General features: G+C 41.5%; 1 protein-coding gene across 3 annotated transcripts in view; it reads right to left on the bottom strand.

Annotated features, from left to right (window-relative positions):
* SMAP2 (small ArfGAP2) overlaps positions 1-6,933 on the bottom strand; it is a 52,851-nt gene extending 45,918 nt beyond the window's left edge. The window contains exon 1 of one of the 3 annotated variants that reach the window (XM_001365635.4): positions 6,293-6,933. In XM_001365635.4, coding sequence (XP_001365672.1) covers positions 6,293-6,395 — 103 coding nt within the window. In that variant the 5' untranslated portion in view covers positions 6,396-6,933. The remainder of the gene's footprint in view (positions 1-6,292) is intronic. The other 2 variants (XM_056795223.1, XM_056795222.1) reach the window with 2 other exon arrangements.
* Between the last annotated feature and the right edge of the window lie 10,465 nt (positions 6,934-17,398).

Here is a 17,398-nt window from a genome sequence, read left to right as displayed (position 1 = left end):
AATATGTAGAGTTTAAGATATTTACCGGGCATCCAGTTTCAGATGTCTGAAATGTGTCACATTCTTATAACCAAGAAGCCAGAAAGAAGCACAGACCACCTGAGTAACTACACCTCAATACCATGGATTAAGCCCATTGTCCACTGGAGGGATTTCATTCATATGGTATCAATTCTCGGTCTTACAATGTGTGCTCTAAGACAAGGGGTCCTAGACCTAGGGTCTATTGACTTAGTTTTTGATAACTGGTTTCCTCTGCAATCCTATATATTCTATTTGATGTATTTAAAAATTTTATCTGAGAAGAGATCCATAGGCTTCTCTGGACCAAAGGAATTTATGACACACACACAAAGGATAAAAACCCCTGCTCTAAGGGATGGCATTACTCCAAATTGTACTATCTACTATGACACACAATAATGTTAGAAACTGAAAGGAGGAAAAAGTTAAAATCTCCCAGGGAATATAGGTTTAGTTCTGTGACAGTGGGAAGGTGATCTAATGGGAATCCTGATAAAATTACTTTCAGTAAAATTGTATCATCTTCAACCACAATTGTTATGGTGAAGAAGTAGCAATTGCAAAACCTCACAAAGTTACTTTAAGCACAGCAAAAGGTTGGGCAACTAAAAAATTGCCTAGTGCTTAGCACAGTACCTGGCACATAGTAGGTGCTTTAATAAATGCCTGTTGACTAGCTGAAAGCAAGGAAGTAAAGCTGTGGGAAGTAACTGGCTTTGAAAAATTATTTTTATCACTTCTAGACACAGCTACAATATTCAAGGCTTGGGGTAGACTCCAAAGTTAATGTTTAACAGGAACCCATCACCTGATCTCTGGAGAAAAACAACAATCTAACAGTTTACATTTACATGATGCTTCACATAACAGAGAGAATCCTTCATAGTTACTAAATATTTTCACAAGCATTTTTTGTTTGATATAGAATTTGTCCAGTTGTATGATGTCCAAAAGATAAGTTTAGTGTAATTACAATTCATGACTATTTGCTACCTAATGAGGCAATGTGGTATACTGGAAATAGTGTTGATTCGGCTAGCTCAAATTTAACTTCTGTAAGACTTAGGGTAAATCCTTTTTCTCTGGGGCTCAATTTCCTCATCTGTAAAATGAGGTTAAACAAGATGACCTCTAAGGATCTCTTTTCAACTCTCAATACTCAATCCTAAGAAAGTGTATGTTGGGGGTGGCTAGGTAGCTCAGTGATTTGAGAACCAGGCCTAGAGACAGGCAGTCCTGGGTTCAAATATTACCTCAGACACTTCCTAGCTGTGTAATCCTAGGAAAGTCACTTTTAACCCCCTACTGCCTAGCCCTTACTGTTCTTCTGTCTTAAAACCAATATAAAGTATGGATAAGGGGAGGGGAGGGCATGGGAGGGAGAAAGGGAGGGAGGGAGGGAGAAAGGAGATTACTTGCACATGATCAAAACAGAGACCTGCCAGGGATGATAATGTTCATCTCTCTTACAACCTGAACATCATAGACCCCACGATGGACACACACTGTACCAGTTGCTGATCCTTCTTTAGAAACAGAGCTTTAAAGACAACTTAATTTTTACTGAAAATGTTTTGGTTTAATGAGCAATATATGACCTGCCATTAAGGTGACAAAATATTTTTCATTAGCATTTTTCAATTAGCTTTGATGAGAAACATCTAGAAACCAGCCACATGGGTTAATAGTGAGCACATTTACAGAAATGTTAGAATCACCATGCACAGGAAATGGTTTTAGCTACAAAGCCTAAGGATTTATGGGGTGAGTCATGGTAGCCCAAGCTCCCTGTAACCACATACAGTACTTTAATTTTGAAAGGGGGGAGGGGGAGAATGCATTTTCAAAACTAAGCTGAATGAAACAACTTGGGGATTTGATTCGTAGCCAAAAAAGTTTGGTCAACATTGCACATATCTCTTTTGTTTTTACCAGTCCATGCTAAGAAGAACAATATTACTAAACTAGTTATAAGCATCTCTCTTCTTTCTTAGGAATGGGGCCTGGATAACCAGTTGGTCTTCCCTCACCTTAGAGCATTCTGACATTACAGCTATAGAGTTCTCTATCACCTACCAGAGGCTTAGGAAAGGAAAGAAAAATGCAATGGCTGGGACGAATTTTATATTTCCTTCAGATTAATAGGATCAGGAATTTAGAGCAGGAAAGGACCTCAAGGATCATTTAATGCAACCTCACCCTTCACAGATTAGGAAAGTTAGGCCCCATAGGTAATATACATAGAAGAGCTGGAAGAATTTAGAACCCAGGGCCTCTGACTCAAGTTCAGTATTCCTTCCACCATACCAAGTTGCCATCACACACCATCACAGATCCTCTGTCCCTAACTATCTCTCCTGTAATTAACTCCCATGATGGACCATTTATCTAAGGGTCTAGAGGAAAATATCTTTAGTCTTTGCAAGGGCTTAAATGACTAGATCCATTCTCACAGAAGAATAATTATAGTAGTTTAGAGAGTAGCAGGAAATCTAATGGACCTTGTGGTAAAATATCCCAAGCCCAAAACAGCTAACTATGGAGGAACAGATCATTCCATTCCACATGATTCTGTATTTGTATATTTCAGGTCAAATTTCTAAAAGGCCATATAAATAAAGAGACATCATCCCAGGACAAAAGTATAAAAATGAAAATGGAACTGGCCTATCTATGATGAAAAAACATCTACCCATTTATGTTTCAGGGATACTTAATTTTCCCTCCAGTCCTAATGCCCTCATTTCCAATCTCCCATCAAATGCTGTAAAATTCTTAATTATCTGTGGTCACAAAGGAAATCATATAAAATATCTTTATTTCCGCTAATGGTTATAAAACTTCACCTCTACTAAACATTTTACCAGACCTAACAAGTAACCAAACTGCTAAAAAATGGTGTCGTCTTCTTTTCACGCCCCTGTTCTATTACATGTTAGTGAAACACAAAAATGGCCAAGGGGAAGATTATGGAGAGATCATAGGCTAGATAATCTGAGAGCTCAATAAATTTTTATTAATTGATCAAAGCTGGCAGTAAATTACAACAGCAACTACCTCCCCTCAAAAGCACATGTCAGCTAAATCCTGCACTGCCAAATTATAAAAACTGTCCTTTCTAGGAACCACAGGTTATAAGGACAACAATATTAAGTGAATTCTTTTAGCCAGGAAGGTTACTAGTTTTCATTTATTATTAAGTAACTAAAGTTTCAGTACTCGATCTTTAGCTATATTCTAACAGGCACCTGTCAGTTTTGTTTATTTTTTTTGAGGGGAGATAAATAAGAAATAAAACTTTTGCATAAAGGTCTGTAGATAGATGTCAAGGCATCCATGGAAATGGATGAGGAAAAAAATGCATCTTCTTTTAACTTAACCTCTAACTAAAATTTAGCACACCCTTCAATTATTTAAAACCATTATTCTGAAAAGAGATATATAAGCTTCACTAAACTTCCAAAGGACTCCATGGCAGAAAAAAGCATAAGATCCCTTGTTCTTGGAAGATAAGAGACATGAGGGGGTGAGGGTTTGGGAAAGAATGATTACTGTTTTCCTGTATTTGAAAGACTGACCTGTAGAAGAGAAATTAGATATATTCTCTTCTCTACTCAGCAACTGCTAGAGTAGTGTGGGAAGGAGTCACAAGGAGGTGGAGGTCAGCTCAACCTAGCAATTAAAGGGGTGCAAAAGTAGAATGGCTATAGAGGTAGGGATCTCCTTGTCTTCAAAGAGGTCTTAAAGTGAGGCAGTCCAGTGGAGAGAACACAGCATCTGGAGTCAGGAAGACCCAAGTTCAAATCTACCCTTAAATCTACCCATAACTAGCTGTATGGCCCTAGGCAATTCACTTAATTTCTGTTTGCCTCAGTTTCCTCAACTGTAACATGGGGATCATAATAGCACTCACAGGGTTGTTGAGGATCAAATGAGATAATATTTGTAAAGTGCTCAACACAGAGCCTGGCACATAGTAAGTGCTATATAAATACTACATATTATTATTTATTATTTTTTCAAGTTGAATGACTACTTGTGAGAGATAACAATTATTAAGCAACTATGTCTACTCTACTAGGCACTCCAGAAACAATTACAAAAATGAAACAGTTCCTGCCATTAAGGAGCTTATATTCTCTAAGAGGAATCCAGTATGTTCACAGGTAAGTAAATGAAGACAATATGCCAAAACAACAACAACAAATATACACACACAGACACACAATGATGGGGAATGGAGCCCTAATAACATGGGGGAAATTCAAAAGCCCCTTGAAGAAGGTGGCATTTGAATTGAGTTCTGAAGAGAGCTAGCAGCACCAAGAAATGGAAAGAAGGAGGCAGAGCATCTGAGGCCTGGGAAACAGCTAGTAGAAAAGGTAGGTATGGCTGCAGGAAATGGATTATCCTGTACAGGGAGTATCAAGGACACTGCTCTGGCTAAACCAAAGCTCATTAGGGAAAAACTTGGTAAGTCTCTTCACAACCTAGCTTCAGTTTAAGAGAGAATCAAAATGGTTAGACTTTAGAGAGCATCCAGTCCAGGCCCTCAATTTTAGAGGAAACAGGTCAAGATGATAAGCAAGTAGTCACTAGCTTTGAAAGAGCTAGGATATTAATCCAGGAGGCAGTGGTAAGAACAACAGCTTTGGAGTCAGAGGGCCTGGGTTCAAAATCTCCCTCTGATGAGACCTTGAACTACTTATCTAGCCTCCCTTGGCCTTGGTAGTTCCTCCTCTAAAATGAAGGGATCATATTACATGGCCTTTGGTGTCCCTTCCAGCTCTGGTTATGTGATCTTATGAGAAACAGGTCTTATGAAAATGGCATCCAACTCCTCCATCTGAGCAATGGTCCTTCCTGTGGGTGGCCCCACTATGATTCAGAATGGGGAACTGAGAAAAACTAAGGCTCACCCCTCCCCCCTTGCTGCAGGGAAATTCTAACATTGAGAAGAAACTCTCCGAAAACAAGAATCTACTTTAACAAATTAGCCCCAAGCAGTTTTTCAAATAAACTCTAATTTATGGCTACCCACCTTCCAACTGAGCCAGAGTTTGGCAAGACATACTCATTCTTTCTCTTTATATAAGTGGTCAAGAAAAGACATAACATCTGCCTCCCCACTCCATTCACATGAAACAAAAAGCAAACAAACATAAGTCTACTTCCCCTTGACATTCACAGAGCCCTAAGAACAAATACATTTAGGTCCTTGGATTATCCTCGTGTTGAAAAGTAAACCTAAGCAACCACTGTATCTACTGGCAAAGAGGATCCATAAATACAGAACATCCTGAGAAATTGAAGGGGCCACTGGGCCCAATTTCAGGGAGATGCATTAAAAACAACAGAACCACCCACCATCCCCAACCAAGCATTCCCATAACTCCTGTGTTTATCAAGTATTCAGCAAAAAGAGGAAATGAAAACTAACCACCCCAAGACCTTGCACATAATGATGTATCAACAGCCAAGCAAGTTGTTGCGTATTTTTTAAGCCAAACATTCTTATTTATAATTCAACCAAAAGCTCAAGCTAAATCTTTGAGGGTTGTTGTCAAATGGATGCTTTATGCTGGCACTGCTGAGACATTTTACAATAACAGCATTTCACAGAGCTTGGTCCTTCAAATAACAGGAAGCAAACCCAATGTTACTTCTTTCTCTCCATCCATCAAATGGATCCTGCACTACAGCCTGAACCTGTTTATTACTGCCACCACCCACCCACACCAGGCTCTCACACACTCCACCATCCTTATGGAGGTGAAGTACCAGTACCAAGAAATCTGCAGTGTGTCACTGCATAAAGATATTGCCCAACCGCACAGGGCAAACAGGAGGAAAAGTCATCCAACCTTGGTCACTCCGGTCAGGGTCCAGCTCAGTTACAATAATTGCTCTATGTCCTTTCAAGCTCCCTATCTATGCTCCTATGATCTAATCTTTGAAGACAAACACACAGCTCCCCCACACTCTCCATCCATCTGTACCATGTTGCTGGGCTGCCGAGAGCCTGCTTATACTACTCTCTCTGGTGAGGGGTCAGAAGAGATGGGAAGGTTGCTTCATTCATTCACTCGACTAATATTTATTTAGCAATCACTGTGTACAGAACCCCATCCCCGGGCTCCAGAGAGGAGAGTCGAAGTCCGGCTAAGTCACGGTCCCTGCCCTTTGGAAGCTCGCCCTCTCAGAAGAACCAGCGAAGCTGGCGGCCCACTCTGGGCAGGGCCTCGGAGGGATTCAGCACGGGTGTTACCTTTGGCCTGGCAGTCCGCACAGAACTTGTTCTCCTCCTCCAGCAGCAGGCTGGCCAAGACAGCTTGGTAGCGATCCACGTCCCTCACCGACTTGCCCGTCATGGCCACGCGCCCCCGCGATCCTTGCCCGGAAGGTGGGGAGGAAGGAGGAGACCCGCTCCCCGCGCCCACCTGCGAACCCCGAGGCCGGGGGAGGGGGGTCGCAGGTGCCCCGGACACCGCCCCCGCCGGGGCAAGCCCGGCCCAGCCCCGGCCCCGGCCCCCGAGAGCCGGGGGGAAGGTTTCCCCCGAGCCCCTGTGGCGGGCGCCCCCTGGCGACGCCGGCAAGGAAGGCCGCGCGCGCTCGGCTCCTCACGGCCCGTAGGGCGGTTAGACTGGTAGCCCCCCGGCGGCTGAGGGGGCTGAGAGGACGGAGAGGCGAATGGTGTTATCCCCGGGCCGGCTCCCGCTGCTTCCCGCCCCTGCCTGCCCGGCCGCCTCAGCGCCCATCCACCAGCCCAACCCAGCCGCTGCTGCCGCCGCCGTTCAGCTCCTCGGTTTCCCTGGCAGCTGCAACCCCCGCCGCCCACTTCCGGCTCTTCTTCCTCCCTCCTTCCTTCCCACCCCCTCCCTTGGCCTCACCTCGGGCCCCGCCCTCTGCTCCACATCACGCCTGCGCGTCTACCGCCCAGACGCGGGGCCGAGTTCCCCGGCCCCACCCCGCCGGGTAGAAAGCTCCACCTACTCTTCGCCACCACCGCCGCACGGCGCTTTGCGTCACACAAGGTGGGAGTAAAGAGGCCTCTCAGGAACCAATCCCCGGAGAGTGATAACGAGATGAAGGCGGGGTTTAATTTAGCCACACCCCTCGGGGGGACCTTTGGAAAAGAATGAATGAAGTTGGGCGGGAAAAGGAGGGGTTTGGGAGAATGAGGAAGCAAGGAAGTGACTTGTCCAAGGTCTTACAGAGCTAGATTACGAACCCAAGATTTTTGGTTGATGCTAGTGTCTCTATATTGATTATTTCCAATTTATCTTGTATGCATCTTATTTATACATAGCTATTTGCATGTTGTCTCCCCCTTAGATTTCTTGACATCAGGGGCAGTTTAACGTCTTTGCATCCTCAGCACATAGTGCAGTGCCTGGAGCAGAGCAGGTAGATGCTTAGTAAATGTTTATTGACTGATTTAAAATCCACTGTCTCCTTGAGATGGAGACATGCTTCTGCCCGAGAGGATGGAGACAGGGAGGCATGTAGACTCCAGATGAAGGGAGAAAATATGGCTCCTGCTTTTGGAAAGTCTCCAGGTTAAAGAGGATGGCATGCCTTGCCATCACACAACCCTGGTCTGAGGGAGAATGCAGCCTGGGTTGTAAACTTCTTGAGAACAAAATCTGTCATATCTATTTTTGCCTATTTTTAGAGGGAGATATATAAGTGAGGAAAACAGGGGAAAGAGGGCATAGAACCAAAGTTTTAAAGCTCAAAAGAGCCTGTATGAATCTCTTGAGCTTCAGTTTCTCCATCCATAAAACAAGTAGAGTTGGACTGGATGAGCTCTAAAGTCCCTTCTTATTCTAAACTCCTATGACAGCCAGACCTGGCATGCTATGGTTCATGGGATCCTGACAGCTGGTCACTCAGCCTAGAGATGAAAGATGGTTTGGACCCAAGGGATCTAGGATAAAATCTTAGCTTTGATGCTTCAGACCTCTGTGACCTCCATCCAGCATGTCACTTAAACTTCTCTGGCCTCAGTTTCCTTACCTGTAAAATAAAGGGATTATCCTGGATGATCACCAAAGGTTCTTCCAGCTCTGAAACTCTGACTGTGACTCTGCTAGAACACTTCTGGCGATGAGGAGTTCACCTTTCAAAAGGTAGCCTAGGCCATTATTAGAAGAAACTGAAGACAATTCCACAAACACTTTTATTAAAGGATGACTTTGTGGCAGTCACTGTGCTAAGCACTGAGTCAGCATTGGCGAAGATATAGCACATGCAGAGTGGGCAACTGGGGAGCTGCTCCGTTCCCCCTCTTCCCAGCTTCGAAGGATACTTTTTGCATGCCCCACCCCTCTGTCCAGGGTTCCAAAGCAAGCACTTTCTCCCTCAACTCTGGTAATCTGGAGCTCATAGACAGTTTGAATTTGCCCTCAGGGCACTCAAACTGGAAAAGGTTAGGTAATGAGGCCCTGAGTACACAAATATAAGCAGAGAGACAGTTCAGGGAACTTACATTCTGATGGGGAAAGACAACATATAAAAGGAAGAGAGTCATAAAGCTATGTATGGGGTTAAGATTTGAGAGTCTCTTGAATACCAAGGAGATCAAACCAATCAATACTTAAAGAAAATAATTCAGACTGATCACTAGGTCAGATTTTGAGACAAACTTAAATACTTTGGCCATATGAGAAGACAGGATGGAAAAGACTCTGACACTTGGGAAAGATTGAAGGCAAAAAGAACCAGCAATTGCAGAAGTTAAGATGGATGGATAGTGTTGTGGAAACAATGAACATGAACTTGGACAGCTTTCTTTTTTTTAAAGTTTAGTTAATTATTTAATTTCGAATATTTTTCCTTGGTTACATGATTCATGTTCTTTCCTTCCCCTCCACCCCCCCCCCATAGCCAATGAGCAATTTCACTGGGTTTAACCTGTGTCATTGATCAAGACCTATTTCCATATTATTGATATTTGCACATCCCCAATTACATCCCCATCAATCCATGTGATCAAGCAGTTGTTTTTCTTCTGTGTTTCTACTCCTACAATTCTTCATCTGAATGTGGATTATTGCATTGCTGCTAGTAGAGAAGTCCATTACATTCAATTGTGCCACCGTGTATCCATCTCTGTGTATAAGGTTCTTCTGGTTCTGCTCACTCTGCTTCAGTTCCTGGAGGTTGTTCCAGTCTCCATGGAATTCCTCCACTTTATTATTCCTTTGAGCACAATAGTATTCCATCACTAACATATACCACAATTTGTTCAGCCATTCCCCAATTGAAGGGCATCCCCTCAGTTTCCAATTTTTTTGCCACCACAAAGAGCTCAACTATGAATATTCTTGTACATGTCTTTTTCCTTATTATCTCTTTGGTGTACAAGCCCAGCAGTGCTCTGGCTGGATCAAAGGGCAGACAGTCTTTTAATGCCCTTTGAGTATAGTTTAGACAGCTTTCAAGAGATAGCATACTGTGGTCCATGGGATCATAAAGAGTTGGACATGTCTGAACAGCAACAAAAATCAGAGAAGCAGGGGAAGTTACCTGGAACAATGATAAGAAATCTACAACCAGGAAAGCATTTCTGTATATGGAACCCCAAACCTTTCTTACTGGTAACTTTCTGCTTTAATCATAACCCTAGTTCTAAACAGAACAATCTATTAACATTTATTAAGTACCTATCAAGAGTCAGATACTAAGCAAAGCCCTGGGGATACAAAAAGCAGAGACAGTCCCTAGAGGCAGCTAGGTGGAACAGTGGACAGAGTGCCAGGCCTGGAGTTGGGAAAACCTAGATTCAAATCCAGCCTCAAATGCTTCCTAAGTGTGTAAGATAAAAAGGAGCACAAGTGCCCTACTCACTTAAATTAAAAAAACAAAACAAAAACAAAAAAACCTGGAGTCAGAAAATGAGAGTAAAGAAAAGCAGTTGAGTATTTTTTTTCTTTATGAGGAAGGCAAATTGCAAATTACCCTTCTCTGGCATTCCCAAGAAGGCGTCATTGTATGCTCTGCTCAATGACCCTCTAAGGAAGGAGATGTCCAGGCAATCCATTTTATTTTTGCACAGCTTTCGTTGTTGTGACATTTTTTCTCCCTTCAGGCCTTGTCAATCAAAATGCACATACCCTCAAGCTTAATAAATGTTTATTTATTAAGTTATTAAGTAGAAGGCTTAATAAATATTTAACTGTTCAAAGGCCTGCTCTGTGTCAGGCACAGGGTATATACAAAGACATAAATTGAAAAATCCCTGCCCTTAAGGAAGATGCTGTAGGAGAGAACAACTTGTGTATATGTGTGTGTGTGTATAATACATACATATATAAAATGTATAATATAATACAAGTGTTTTATAATACATATAAAAGAGATAACAAAGTGATTTGAGAGGAAGATACTAGCAGGTAAGGGAAGTAATGCAGGCTTCCTATAAGAAAGTGGAGCTTGAGCAGAGTTTTATCATTCTAAGAGATGGATGTGAAAAAGGAATGAATTCTAGGTATGGAGACCAAAACAGAAAGATGGAATGAGATAGATGAGGAATTGCAATGAGCAGGGACAGCTAAGTGGCTCAGTGGATAAAGAACCAGTTCTATAGAAGGGAGGTCCTGGATTCAAATTTAGCCTCAAATACTTCCTTGCTGTGTAATTCTAATCAAGTCCTTTGATTCCAGTTGCCTAGCCCTCACTGCTCTTCTGTCTTGGAAATGATACTTAGTAGCCAATTGGTAAGGTAAGGTCTTAAATATAAGTATATCAGTGAGATCTATTTAGCCAGACTACAATGGACTCAGAGCAGAAAGTGTACAATAAAGCTAGAAAGGCAGATTGGGGCCAGCTGGAGGAGGGCTTTGAATATCAAAAAGTGATGTTCGTGCTGGATCCTAGAAGTAACAGGGAACCACTGGAGTTTACTGAGTAGTTAAACTGACATTCTAAGAATATCACTTTGATTTGAGAATTTTTTGTTGTGCCATGGAATTATGTCTGGCAGAGTTGCATTTTCCTGGAGTAGGTCCCCTGTCAGTGAATAATGTGAATCATGATTCCATGAAGTAGTTGTGTTGTATTTGAATTTATACTATTTGAGATTATAATTACATAAAATATAATTGGTGCCAGCACAATGGAAATAAACAGTATAAATTTGCATAATTTGATCACTTTTCAGGACTCAGTATTTGAATTAATCAGGACCTCCCTTTGTTCATTTTTTCTGAGTTTCTGTCTTTAGCATCCTTAGATCCAGAATATTTCTTTATCATTGTGTGCTTTTGTTTACTAATTTTTTCAGCCTTCTTTCCTAAAATTTGTATCAATGCCAAATTCTATACATTTCTGGAGGGAATTGTGGCCCTTTGTTTGATCCTGATCTGGGATATTACAGAGGATACTGTCATTGGTTCCTCTGGGTTTCTACCATGTTCTTCAGGAGCAGCTAATATTAGCAAGCTGCAGATTTTCATCACAGTAAGCTACCTGGTCTAGTATGCACAGGCTCCTAACCCCAATTTGGGGTCTTGGAAACAAAACATCACACTTGCCCCTAGTCAGAACTCCAAAATATAGCTTCACCTGGCCCTAGTCAAGTTACAGAGAATTCCAAGACCCCTGGGTCAAAGCAATTCAGTTGCCCCTTTCCTGTTGTTAATTTGGGAAAAACACAGAACTAATAAAGTAGTCAGAAAAACCAAGTCTTTAATCAGGAAAGAGCTAGTGTTCAGTATTTCAACAGCCACACAGAGTCAAATGCCTAAAAACCACAGAGAGCCAAAGGCTCTGGCACTCTGGCAACAGTATCTCTGAGAGGATTACCCACTAGATGATTCTCCAAAGAACAATAGAATTTGGAGAATTTATATATCATATGGGGAACTAAGGATAGGAAAGTATGATTGATTGGCATTACCATGGCTACAAGGAAATGAGAGGTCCAACCTACACTGACAGGATGCAAATAGGCTTGGGAAAGAAACCATATCCAAAGGCTGGGATATCCGGAAGTGTGAAAGAGAATTCTTTACTCTATTGTCTATCCTGAGTTAACACTAACTTAAGGACCTCACTACATTGTGAAGACAGGATTAACTCTCCTTTGTCTACCTTTTGATTGAACTAGGTGGAGGAGCTCCACAAACCACTTAGTGAATTCACACCCTACTTAGTGCTAGGTGAGAAACCAGCAAGATACTAACCCTTTTTTGTTAACTCAATCAGTCAGAAACCTGTAAGAATTCATACCCTCAGAAACTGTTCAATCAGGAAACTGTGAACCCCCTGGACAGTGCTAGACAATTTTGGAAACTGTAATTGACCCTTATGAAAGGGGGAATGAAAAAGGAGCCACTAAAAAAGTCCCTGAATTGCTGAGGCTGGGGGAGTCAACTCCAAGAAAGAAGTCAGCTTCAAGAAGAAGGTCCACCCAAGGAAGAAAGTTGGCCTCAGAAGTTACCTTCATCTTGAGTCATCATCTTAACCGGCCTCTTGAAGGGAACTTGGGTGAGTGGATAGCTGGCTTCCCCTTCCTGTCTTCTGGAGAGAGTTTAATTCTGGTTGAAGGTTAACAAGTCCTGGCTGAGTAGATTAATGTCTTCTTTACCCTTTTGTATTTCTCTACTTTCACTCTTTCCACCTCTTTTGTAAATAAAAGCTATTAAAGGTCACTTTGACTTTGAGCAATAATACTTTGAATTATATATTTTAGTCAAACCCTTAATTTTAACCCTTACAGGAGTGACCTACTTACAATAGATACTGAAAGGGTGATTCCTGCACAGATATTGGTCTTGGGAAGAGGTCTGATACAATAGGAGAAACTTCCAAGACTAAAAGAGTATTTAGCATTTGCTTAAATCTGCTATCCCTACCTAAACTGGGATTATCAAATACTTCAAGGTCTATTGTTCTGAAACATCCCTTAGGGTGAGTTCTGGGACTGGGGGCAGACTTGGGGTCTCCAGATTTCAAGTTGACACAGCCTAAGTATCTTTCCATGTACACAGCCTCTGTCTCCTAGAACCTTCTACAATTCCAGGCCTAAACCAGAACAGCACAGCTGCTTGCTCCAGGTCTTGTCAGAGTTCAAGAAGGTTCCTTGGTTCTAGGGTGATAGAACTTCAGGCTTGCTCCTACTCACTTCTTCTTATTCCAAGTATAAAGCCAAGGGCCCCAGCTCTAGCCTATATTAGAAGGCTTCTGCATGAGCCATCTTGGCACCTATTATAGTTTTTCCTTAGATTTCATGATCACAATTCAGTCCCATGCTCATCCTTGACTTTTGCTAGAGTAATTGTGTGAAAGGGCTGGACTATGTTGCTTTCCCTTATACTTCTTCCATTTTTGCTCAGGAATATCACTGGCAACTGTGTGGAAGATGAATTGGGGAAGGGAGAAATTTAAGACAGGGAGAACAAACAATATGGAGGCTATTGCAATAGTCTAAATGAAAGATAATGAGGGCCTGAAGTAGGATGATGGCCATGGGAGTAGGGAGAAAAGGACATATGTGAAAGATTGTATTGTATTGTAGAAGTACAATTGACCAGACTTGTACAGTGACTGAAGACATGGGATTTAGGAAAGTGGAGGAGCCAAGAATGACTCTGCATTTGCAAAACTGAGTGACTTGAAGATTAAATGTGCCTCTGATAGTAATGGGGAAATGGGAGGAAATGAGTTCTCTTTTGGGCAAGTTGAGATCAAAATGCCTAAATTAACCTCCTTATAATTTCCACCCATCACGTCTAGTTCCACCCTTTTTGTCAATTCAGAATAAATCGTCCCATCATCAGACCATATAGATTTAAAACTGGAAGAGAGCTTAGATTTTCAGTGCTCCTCCCTAATTTGATTGATGAGATAAACTTATAGAAGTTAAGTGAATAGAGCAGAAAAGGCATAATTGACCACTGATTGAGAAAGTGAGAAACCTGTGGTGGGGGGCTTGAAGTGAACTCCCAGGGTTCAGGAAGAATGCAAGACTGAAACTTAGCTTAAAAATAAAAAAGGGAAATGTATTAATTTAGAAGGTAATGTTAAATCTGACCAGGAGGACAGCATAGGTAGAAGACTGCCTCCTAGGGGGAACAGCATAGATGGAAAGCTGTTCCCAAATGATATCAATTCTGGGGGTTTTATACTCTTTACAAGAGTTAAGAAATGCCTCTGTGCCATAGTGAAGATGTGACTTTAGAGTGGTATGCACTGAGGCATGGGCAGGGGGTTTGGTCATCTGACTGGGGTTTGCATGAAGGCATAGGGGGTGACCCTCATAGTTTAGGGGACATGACAGGTCTTAGATACAACCCGATGGTATCATGACATAGCCTGGAGGTATATCTCTCTGTCCATCTCAATCTAAAGGATGATTCAAGGAGGATAATCCTCTCAGAATCTTATAGGAGTTATCAGATATTTTGGGTTAGGAGTCACAAGAAAGTAAGGGAGTAAAGGAATTTCCCAGCTTATAGTTTACCTGAAACACTTCTATAGTTTTGGGGGTACAATGTCCATGCCAAACCTGAGTTCAAATCTAGCCTTGGATACTAGCTATGTGATGCTGGGCAAATAATTTCTCTCCTGTCTGCCTCAGTTTTTTCAAATGTAAAATAGAGTTCATAATAGCATCTACTTCTCAGGATTGTTGTGAGGATCAAATCAAACCTGAATATAATGTAGTACTCCATAAGAAACAATGAAGATGATGAATCCAGAGAGAATCATGAGAAGACTTCTTGAACTGATACTAAGTGAAGAGAGTAGAACCAGGAAAATAACAGATGCAATAACCCAATAAAGCCAAGAACAACTACAAACAAAATGGAAACTTTGTTCTGTATCATTCCAAGGACCAGGCTTAGCTCATTCACAAGAAGAATACCTTTGGCTCCTTTCTTTGAAAAGGCAAAGGACTATGGGAGTAGAATATTGAGCATGCTGTTAGATTGGGTTTATATATAGGTCGATTTTGCGGAATTCTTTTTTTTCATTCTAAGTGATGAATATTTGAGAGGGAGAGGGGGTAGATTGGGAAATGAAAAACATGTAAAAATAAACACTATCAATAATGTTTTTAAAGTGACAGAGCCAGAAGCATGGGGGCTTGTTGGTTACAAGGTTTGTGTTTTTCCTTGTTTTTGTTGAAGACCCACAAGGACTAACTAAACAATAAGTCTGCCCATCCCTCCCCCATGGAAAAGAAAAAAAAAGGATATAGAAGATCATCATAGGATGTACAAAAACGCACAGGCAGCAACCAAAAAAATTGAGAGGGTAATAAAGCTGGGAATGCTGAATTTATTACATACTTTTAAAAATTAAATGTAGAAAGAATTTTTTACAGTTGTTTTCTGACATTTTGTGATTCAGATTTTCTCCTTCCTTCCCTCTCTCCCACACCTCCCATGGCAGCAAATGGTGTGTTATAACAGTACTTTTAGGCAATTCATATTTTCATGTTCCCCATGCCATGACAAAAGACACATATCACACATATAATAAAAAGCTCATGAAGGAATTAAGGTGAAAGATGATATTATTACATACATTAAAAAAAAAAGTCGTACATAAAAGAGATGAGCAGTTTCACAGATAATTCTCATTTTTGCTTTATTTCCTATATGAAAATGTTCTCCTTTTTGGGGTGTTCACTGAATTCAAAATTCAGAAAAATAATAAATTAAACTTTTTTTCCAACAAAGTAATAAAACCAGGGTTTGAATCCAGACCCTGCAGTTCCAAATTTAGCAACGTTCCCACTGGCCATTGCTTTTCTATGCCACAACCCTTCAAATACTTTAGGGAGCTATCAGGTCTTGAGGGATACATCATGATACAGTAGAAAGAGTGTTGGATTTGGAATCACCTTGCTTGAGTTGTAAATTCCAGCTCTGCTTCTCAGTATGTGACCTTGGGCAAGCCATTCAACTGTGAATCTCAGTTCCCTATCTATCAAATAAGGAGGCTGAGCTACATGACCTCTAAGTTTCCTTGAAACTCCAGATCTATGATCCTATGCCTTCCCCTAAGACTCACCCAAACTAAACATTCGCAGTCCCTACAAGTGAGCCTTATATGACTCTCAAGGCTCCATCTTGGTTCAACTACTTTGGATGTTCTTTAGTTTTTCAGTTGCTTTTCTAAAGCATGGCATCCAGAGATCATTGATGGGGAGGAGAACTAGGAGGCAATAGGTAAAATCTTCTCTAGTCTGTAATCTCAAGGAGGAGTCTGCAAACCCTTGGGTGATGGTGACTTGGAAAATCCAATTTTGGACTTCAAGGTGGTTCAGTAGATAGCCTGGAGTCAGGAAACTCAAGTTCAAATGAGGCCTCAGATACTAGCTGTGTGATGATGAGCAAGTCATTTCACCTCTGTCTGCCTCAATTTTCTCTACCATAAAATGGGGATCATAATAGTATCTACTTCCAAAGGTTGTTGTAAGAATCAAATGAGATATTAGCACTGTGCCTGGCACATAGTAGGTGCTTAATGAGTGCTTATTTCCTTCTCTTCTCTTTCCCCTTTCTGGGGCCCCAAAGAGAGAACACTTCTTAAGAAATTTCAGGATGTAGCATTCTCTGTTCCCTGTCTCTCATTAATTTTATCCTCACCCACACCTTCAAATCTCATCTTAATAAAAAGACACCCACATCTATTTCTTCAACCGTGACCTTTCTCCCTGAATTCTAGACTCATTTTTCTACTACCCTGTTGGACATCCTCCCATATACATTCACTAGCACCTCAATGTCAGCATGTCTGACATGTGATGGGAGCACTATACCCTTTCCCTCTCCATTAAGGAGCCGCTCTCAGCTCAAGACTCATATATGTAGACCAGGTTCCAACCTGGAGAAACCCGACTTCCCAAAAGAGAGTCAAGTTCTTTTGTCTTATTACACTTTGGAGCTCTTTGAACCCTCATTCACTCTGGAGCCCCCCAAGGAAAATTACTTCAAGATTATAGGTTGACCCATATCAATGGGGCTTCTCAAAAAAAAAGGTTTGTTGGAGAAAGGTACTTAAAATATAATGTAGATTATGTATGTTGTTGTTCAGTTGTTTTTGACTCTTGGTGACCCCATTTGGGATTTTCTGAGCAAGAATACTGGAGTGATTTGCCATTTCCCTCTCCAGCTCATTTTACAGACAAGGAAACTGAGGCAAACAGGGTTAAGGGACTTCCCCAGGGTCACAGAACTAGTTTCCAAGGCCAGATTTTGATTCAGGTCCTTCTGACTCCAGGCTGGCACTCTATCTGCTATACTACCTACCTCTCCCAAGATTATATATATAGGAAAGCTATTTTTTCTCTCTATCCAAAGAAAAGCTAAATACTAAATCATGCATTCACAGGGGGGAAAACCCTTAAAGAAACAAT

The sequence above is a fragment of the Monodelphis domestica genome, chromosome 4, assembly GCF_027887165.1.
Source record: "Monodelphis domestica isolate mMonDom1 chromosome 4, mMonDom1.pri, whole genome shotgun sequence".
NCBI classification, from domain to species: domain Eukaryota; kingdom Metazoa; phylum Chordata; class Mammalia; order Didelphimorphia; family Didelphidae; genus Monodelphis; species Monodelphis domestica.
This window is presented reverse-complemented; position numbering and strand designations above follow the sequence as displayed.